The sequence below is a fragment of the Salmo salar genome, chromosome 13 (genome assembly GCF_965601325.2).
Source record: "Salmo salar chromosome 13, fSalSal1, whole genome shotgun sequence".
NCBI lineage: Eukaryota > Metazoa > Chordata > Actinopteri > Salmoniformes > Salmonidae > Salmo > Salmo salar.
Window position 1 is genome coordinate 104,079,558 of NC_138303.1, and position 8,460 is coordinate 104,088,017.

An 8,460-nucleotide genomic window follows, 5' to 3' on the forward strand; every position below is an offset into this window, starting at 1 on the left:
CAAATCAATTTGAATCCCACTTTGTAACACAATAAAATGTGAAGAAATCCAAGGGGTCTGAATACTTTCGCAAGACACTGTAGTTTTGTGATTTAACGTGTGAAGAAATGTGTTCCACGTCTTTAATCACCAGTGGAATGCAATAAGTGCTAATGTTGGTTAGCTAAGTGGTTGGTTTAAAAAGGCCATGAATTTAGATTATTGTTGCGCCGACCAATAATTTGCTTTGATTGAAGCTCAATATTAAATTAAAGTCTCCCTACCATAATATCTAAGCCAATATGACACCAATGTCGATGAAAATGTGCAAATCACCTTGATCGGAGATAGACAATGCACTCCCTGCCTCTTACAGAGAACCACATACTTGATTTTTAACAGGATCGTTAGCATTAGGGGGAAAAATTAATTTTTTAGCCCCGACCTAGCTCAACATCTAGGCGTCATATAAGAACGAGACTACAGCATCCATAAAGTGACCATTAGACTTGCCACCTTTCGGACTGAATAAGTTTGTAGGGGCAATAGTTTTGATTAAATGTATAATTTATCGCTCTCACATGCTAATTTCTGTCCATTAAGAACCAATGATGTGCTACCTTTTTGTAGCATTTCTGACAATGCTAACATATTTTTTTTAGCCAAAGCTCAGAGTTCTAACACTGTGTCGATCAACTCCGTTGCTCTGCAACAAGGCTTGCACAAGGCTGCCAATCAGAAGTGTATGGAACAAACCTAGGCTACTGTAGATAGCTAGCTATATAGTGGTATTCAAGCTGATGTTAATCAATAAATGCAAACAGATATTTTGATTAGCTAGCTAACTAACGTTAGCTTGCTTGTCCAAAGTCCAACAGCTAGCCTATGTAGCTAGGTAACATCAGTCAGCTAAAAGCTAGCTAGCTACTGAACAGGCAAAGAAACGTAGCTAGCTATATTTGGTTCTGAAAAGTTTTTACACAGATTACTTCAGCCATTAGCTAGCTAGCTAGATAGAGCCAGAACACAACAGCTGACCTTGTCACAGAAGCTAGCCAATGTTAGCTAGCTCACGTCCAAATGCCAGTCCTACATTCCACAAAACATAGCTAGCTAGCTAACGTACATCAGTTCAAAACCAACACCAACTTTGGGCAAATTGCCACGCTGCTACCTTACATGGGCGTGTATTCATGGATGCCAAGGGAAAACATTTATTATTTTATCTTTCATCTCTGTGTTTCATAAATGTCCTTCAATTTACAAGAGGCTAAATATATCTCACTGGAGAAAGCATCCGAGCGAACGAAACAGTACCCGTAGCTTGAATGCAAGGGAAGCCAGTAAGCAATTGTCTTCCCTTGATAAAAAAAATTCTAAAATAATAGCTAAACTGAGTGAGCTCAGATGTGAATGGTACTTGCGCACCAAAAAAAAAGTCTCAAGGGAAGCCAGTTTGGATTTGGCTTCACACCAATCGCATGAGAAGCCAAACGTCATTGACAGAAAAAAATTGAATTGTTGCATCTCGTCGTGTCATTGTTCTCCGGTGGCTAGCTAGCGATTTCCTAAATTAGCAATGGATGGAGATGGGGTTGTACTTAATTCTCTGTACTGGCCACTGATTATAACGGTGATTCTGATCCAACCATATAAATGTATAGGATGCATAACTCTGCAACACTTTAGGCTAGAAACAAGCTGTAAAAGGCACAAAAAAGACGTGGCTCTAGTGTACATAGGGTGTCTTTGTTTAGTCTCTATGGCTGAGTTAATAATAAAGTCATTGACTTTGAGGTCGTATAACTCAGCTATTACGACCTCAGTCAATGACTTTATTATTATTTTATTTTTTTACCTTCAATGGTAATTGAGTCATATTTTACAATGTAAGGCTGTCGCAATCAATTGAGCTATTCACCTGAAAACTGCAGACAATTACTTTTGACTTACCGTGGTAAATTATACACATACTTTAATAGTTAGTTCAAAACTGATTTGAGCTATTAGAGAGCAACAGCCAGCAGACCAGGGTTTAAACCAGCAACCCTTGCAGTTATGCAAGCACATCACCTGTGCCATTAAGGCACAGACCTTTTGTCAGAGGCCGAATTAAAGGTTCCAATGCCACTTAGCCAATTAGACTTTTTCTTTCCCCCCAAAAAATCAAGCTTTGCATGTGGAAATGTTTAATAATGTACCTTTTTTAAAGAGCGACTGCCCCTAAAAACCAACTAATCCCTTTCATCGATCGCCCCAACGATTCAAAGGTTCAGGGCCGTTTTGAGACTGAAAATCCCTATACGGATTGACCAACTATGGTTTGCATGCCCTTCCGAAGGACCCTACCATGCGGAATAGGTGGTTGGTGTTCATTGGTCCCCAGTGCAGTGGTGGTGAGTATTCCGGTAGCTAGACCATAGACATCTGGTTATGTATGTTTGAGAAGTTGTATTCAAAAATACCTGGCTTGATAAACTAGTAGGCTAATTCCCCAGCCAAGAAGATGCAGCTAATAGAGTCATTTTGGTTGTAAAGTGCACTAGCAAAAAGCTTTGCCCTTTCTTCAGCAAACAAAATGCAATTGACCACTTGGCTCTCTATTATATGACCCTGTCACAGGCCCTCCCAGCCAACACCACCTCATCAGATTTCCTGTTGCAGTTGTTGGAGACATGTCCAGATGGCAGCAGAACATGCAGCATAGTGAAGACTTTCATCAGTATCATACAGACTTGACTTCACTGTGAGCATTCCTATGAATGGAACAGTCAGCCACATGTTGGCAAGTATCCGGTTAGACAAACCTGTCATCGACAACAGCTTTCACAGGCTCATCATTTGTACAAATACAGAAGGTAACCCACTTCATTACTTTGATACATTTGAAAACCCAATAGTGAAACATAATGTATATAAACTGGCATTATTTGCTTGCTTGTTATTTCTTTGCTTGTAACTTCTTAGATGCATATAATGTGCCTTCAGAATGTATTCATACCCCTTGACTTATTCCACACACTGTATATAGGCTTTCTATTGTATTACTGTACGTTTGTTTATCCCATGTGTAATTCTGTGTTGTTTGTGTCGCACTGCTTTGCTTTATCTTGGCCAGGTCGCAGTTGTAAATGAGAACTTGTTCTCAACTAGCCTACCTGATTAAATAAAGGTGAAATAAATAAATAATTGTTTTTGTTGTTACAGCCTGAATTTAAAATGATTTAAAAATTCAAAGCCAATTTATATATACCCTATTAATGAATATCTCATTTACATACAGTACCAGTCAAGTTTGGACACACGTACTCGTTCAAGGGTTTTCATTTGTACTATTTTCTACATTGTAGAACAATAGTGAAGACATCAACACTATGAAATAACACATCATGTAGTAGCCAAAAAAGTGTTAAACAAATCAAAATATATTTTATATTTGAGATTCTTCAAAGTAGTCACCCTTTGCCTTGATGACACCTTTGTACTCTCTTGGCATTCCTACACATTCCTGCACTCTCAATCTGGTTTCAGAGCTGGTCATGGGTGCACCTCAGCCACGCTCAAGGTCCTAAACGATATCTTAACCGCCATCAATAAAAGACATTACTGTGCAGCCGTCTTCATTGACCTGGCCAAGGCTTTCGACTCTGTCAATCACCGTATTGTATCACCGTATATTGTTATCGGCAGACTCGACAGCCTTGATTTCTCTAATGATTGCCTCACCTAGTTTACTAACTACCTCTCAGAGAGTTCAGTGTGTCAAATTGGAGGGCCTGTTATCCAGACCTCTGGCAGTCTCTGTGGGGGTGCCACAGGGTTCTCGGACCGACTCTTTTCTCTGTATATATCAATGATATTGCTCTTGCCGCGGGTGATTCTATGATTCACCTCTACGCAGATGACACCATTCTGTACATATCTGGCCCTTCTTTAGACACTGTGTTAACAAACCTCCAAACGAGCTTCAACGCCATACAACACTGTTTCCATGGCCTCCAACTGCTCTTAAATGCTAGTAAAACGAAATGCATGCTCTTCAACCGATCGCTGCCCGCACCCGCCCGCCTGCCAAGCATCACTACACTGGACGGTTCTGACTTCCCTGTAGCTCAGTTGGTAGAGCATGGTGTTTGCAACGCCAGGGTTGTGGGTTCGATTCCCACGGGGGGCCAGCACAGAAAAAACAAAATGTATGAAATGAAATGTATGCATTCACTACTGTAAGTCGCTCTGGATAAGAACGTCTTCTAAATGACTAAAATGTAAATGTAAATGTAAAATATGTGGACAATTATAAATACCTAGGTGTTTGGCTAGACTGTAAACTCTCCTTCCAGACTCACATTAAACATCTCCAATTGAAAATTAAATCTGAAATCGACTTCCTATTTCGCAACAAAGCCTCCTTCACTCATGCTGCCAAACACCCTCGTAAAACTGACTATCCTACCGATCCTTGACTTCGGCTATGTCATTTTACAAAATAGCCTCCAACACTCTACTCAACAAACTGGATGCAGTCTATCACAGTGCCATCCGTTTTGTCACGAAAGCCCCATGTACTACCCACCACTGCGACCTGTATGCTCTCATTGGCTGGTCCTCGCTACATATTCGTCGCCAAACCCACTGGCTCCAGGTCATCTATAAGTCTTTGCTAGGTAAAGCTCCGCCTTATCTCAGCTCACTGGTCACCATAGCAACACCCACCCGTAGCACGCGCTCCAGCAGGTATATTTCACTGGTCTTCCCCAAAGCCAACACTTACTTTGGCCACCTTTCCTTCCAGTTCTCTGCTGCCAATGACTGCAACAAATTGCAAACATCACTGAAGTTGGAGACTCATATCTCCCTCACTAACTTTAAGCGTCAGCTGTCAGAGCAGCTCACAGATCACTGCAGGTTACCGATCGCTGCAGCTGTACACAGCTCATCTGTAAATAGCCCATCCAACCAACTACCTACCTCATCCCAATATTTGTTTTTGTTTTTCTGCTCTTTTGCACACCAGTATTTCTACTTGCACATCATCATCTGCACATCTACCACTCCAATGTAAATTGCTAAATTGTAATTACTTCGCCACTATGGCCTATTTATTGCCTTACCTCCTTACTTCATTTGCACACACTGTATACAGATTTTTCTATTGTGTTATTGACTGTACGTTTGTTTATCCCATGTGTAACTCTGTGTTGTTGTTTTTGTCGCACTTTGCTTTATCTTGGCCAGGGCACAGTTGTAAATGAGAACTTGTTCTCAACTGGCCTACCTGATTAAATAAAGATGAAATAAAATAAATGTAAAAAATTCTCTCAACCAGCTTCACCTGGAATGCTTTTCCAACAGTCTTGATGGACATATGCTGAGCAGTTGTTGGCTGCTTTTCCTTCACTCTGCGGTCCAGCTCATCCCAAACCATCTAAATTGGGTGATTGTGGAGACCAGGTCATCTGATGCAGCACTCCATCACTCTCCTTCTTGGTCAAATAGCCCTTACACAGCCTGGAGGTGTGCTGGGTCATTGTCCTGTTGAAAAACAAATGTTAGGTCCACTAAGCGCAAACCAGATGTGATGGCATATCGCTGCAGAATGCTGTGGTAGCCATGCTGGTTAAGTGTGCCTTGAATTCTAAATAAATCACTGACAGTGTCACCAGCAAAGCACCATCACACCACCTCCTCCATGCTTCACGGTGGGAACCAAACATGCGGAGATCATCCGTTCACCTGTTCTCCATCTCACAAAGACACAGTCCATTGCTCGTGTTTCTTGGCCCAAGCAAGTCTCTTCTTATTGGTGTGCTTTAGTAGTAGTTTCTGTGCAGCAATTCGACCATGAAGACCTGATTCACCCAGTCTCCTCTGAACACTTGATGTTGAGATGTGTCTGTTACTTGGACTCTGTGAAGCATTTATTTGGGCTGCAATTTCTGAGGCTGGTAACTCTAATGAACCTGTCCTCTGCAGCAGAGGTAACTCTGGGTCTTACTTTCCTGTGGCGGTCCTCACGAGAGCTAGTTTCATCATAGCCCTTGATGGTTTTTGCGACTGCACTTGAAGAAACTTTCCAAAGTTCTTGAAATGTTCCTGATTGACTGACCTTCATGTCTTAAAGTAATGATGGACTGTCATTTCTCTTTTCTTATTTGCGCTGCTGTTGCCATAATATGGACTTAGCCCTATTTAGTAAAGACCATCTTCTGTATTCCAAATACAATGCTATTTCTCTGTAAACAAATTAACAACAGACTTTCAGCATGCTTATAGAGAAGGGCACTCAACATGTACTGCACTGACACAAATGACTGATGATTGGTTAAACTAAATTGATAATAAGAAGATTGTGGGAGCTGTACTGTTAGATTTCAGTGCAGCCTTTGACATATGACGTATGTGTTATGGCTTTTCAACCTCTGCGATATCGTGGATTCAGAGCTATCTATCTAATAGAACTCAAAGTGTTTTCTTTAATGGAAACTCCTCTGTCAAACATGTAAAGTGTGGTGTATTGCAGGGAAGCTCTCTAGGCCCTCTACTCTTTTCTGTTTTTACCAATGACCTGCCACTGGCATTAAACAAAGCATGTGTGTCCTGTATGCTGATGATTCAGCCATATACGCATCAGCAACCACAGCTAATGAAGTCACTGAAACGCTTAACAAAGAATGTTTTGGAATGGGTGGCCAGTAATAAACTGGTCCTGAACATCTCTAAAACTAAGAGCATTGTATTTGGTACAAATCATTCCTTAAGTTCTAGACCTCAGCTGAATCTGGTCATGAATGGTGTGGCTGTTGAACAAGTTTAGGAGACAAGTTTACCTTTTGATTGTAAACTGTCATGGTAAAAACATATAGATTCAATGGTTATAAAGATGGGGAGAGGTCTGTCCGTAATGAAGAGATGCTCTGCTTTTTTGACACCACACTCCTAAAAGCTAGTTCTGCAGGCTGTAGTTTTATCTAATCTTGATTATTGTCCAGTCGTGTGGTCCAGTGCTGCAATAAAATATATAGTTAAGCTGCAGCCGGCCCAGAACAGAGCAGCACATCTTGCTCTTCATTGTAATCAGAGGGCTGATATAAATACTATGCATGCCAGTCTCTCTTGACTAAGAGTTGAGGAGAGACTGACTGCATCACTTCTTCTTCTTATAAAAAACATTGTGTTGAAAATCCCAACTTGTTTGCTTTGTCAATTTACACACAGCTCTGACACACACATTTATCCCAACAGACATGCCACCAGGGGTCTTTTCACAGTCCCCAAATCCAGCACAAATTCAAGAAAGCGTACAGTATTATATAGAGCCTTTATTGCATGGAACTTCCTTCCATCTCATATTCCTCAAATAAACAGCAAACCTGGTTTAAAACAACAGATCAAGCAACACCTCACGGCACAACGCCTCTCCCCTATTTGACCTAGATAGTTTGTGGGTATGCATTGATATGTAAGCTACGTGTGCCTTTCATTTTTTATGTAGTTCTGTCCTTGAGTTGTTTTTGTCTATTGATATTCTGTATTATATTTCATGTTTTGTGTGGACCCCAGGAAGAGTAGATGCTGCTTTTGCAACAGCTAATGGGGATCCTAATAAAATACAAAATACCCCTACCTTGTCACAACACAACTGATTGGCTCAAACACATTAAGAAGGAAAGAAATTCCACAACTAAACTTTAAACAAGGCGCGCCTGTTAATTGAAATGCATTCCAGGTGACTACCTCATGAAGCTGGTTGAGAGAATGCCAAGAGTGTGCAAAGCTGTCATCAAGGCAAAGGGTAGCTACTTTGAAGAATCTCAAATATGTTTAACACTTTTTTTTGTTTAATACATGATTCCATATGTGTTATTTCATAGTTTTGATGTCTTCACTATTATTCTACAATGTAGAAAATATATTTTTTTAAACTGGAATGAATAGTTTTTCCAAACTTTTGATTGGTACTGTAAGTATTCACACGCCTGAGTCAATACATGTTAGAATCATCTTTGACGTCAACAAAATCTGTGTCTTTCTGGGTAAGTCTCTAAGAGCTTTGCACACCTGGATTGTACAATGGTAAATAAAAACATTTTAAATCACTTTTTTCTTCAAGCTCTGTCAAGTTGGTTGTTGAAAATTGCTAAACAGCCATTTAAGTATTTCCATAGATTGAAGTATATTTAATTCAAAACTGTAACTATGCTACTCAGTTGTCATTCAATGTCGTCTTTATAAGCAAATCCAGTGTATATTTCAATCAATACGTCAATCAAATGTAATATTAAGCTCTTTTTACATCAGCCGAGGTCACAAAGTGCTATACAGAAACCCAGCCTAAAACCCCAAACAGCAAGCAATGCAGAAGCACGTGGCTAGGAAAAACTCCCTAGAAAGGCCAGAACCTAGGAAGAAACCTAGAAAGGAACCAGGCTCTGAGGGGTGGCCAGTCCTCTTCTGGCTGTGCCGGGTGGAGATTATAACAGA

The 8,460-nt window shown here is 40.5% G+C and overlaps 1 protein-coding gene across 5 annotated transcripts in view; it reads left to right on the top strand.

Moving 5' to 3' along the window:
• Positions 1–8,075, top strand: part of LOC106568443 (uncharacterized) — a 15,497-nt gene extending 7,422 nt beyond the window's left edge. For 3 of the 5 annotated variants that reach the window (XM_045692555.2, XM_045692554.2, XM_014138777.3), the window contains one exon: positions 2,602–8,075. In XM_045692555.2, coding sequence (XP_045548511.1) covers positions 2,602–2,718 — 117 coding nt within the window. In that variant the 3' untranslated portion in view covers positions 2,719–8,075. Of the gene's footprint in view, positions 1–2,249 lie in introns of all 5 variants that reach the window. The other 2 variants (XR_001320299.3, XM_082960543.1) reach the window with 2 other exon arrangements.
• Positions 8,076–8,460: the final 385 nt, after the last annotated feature.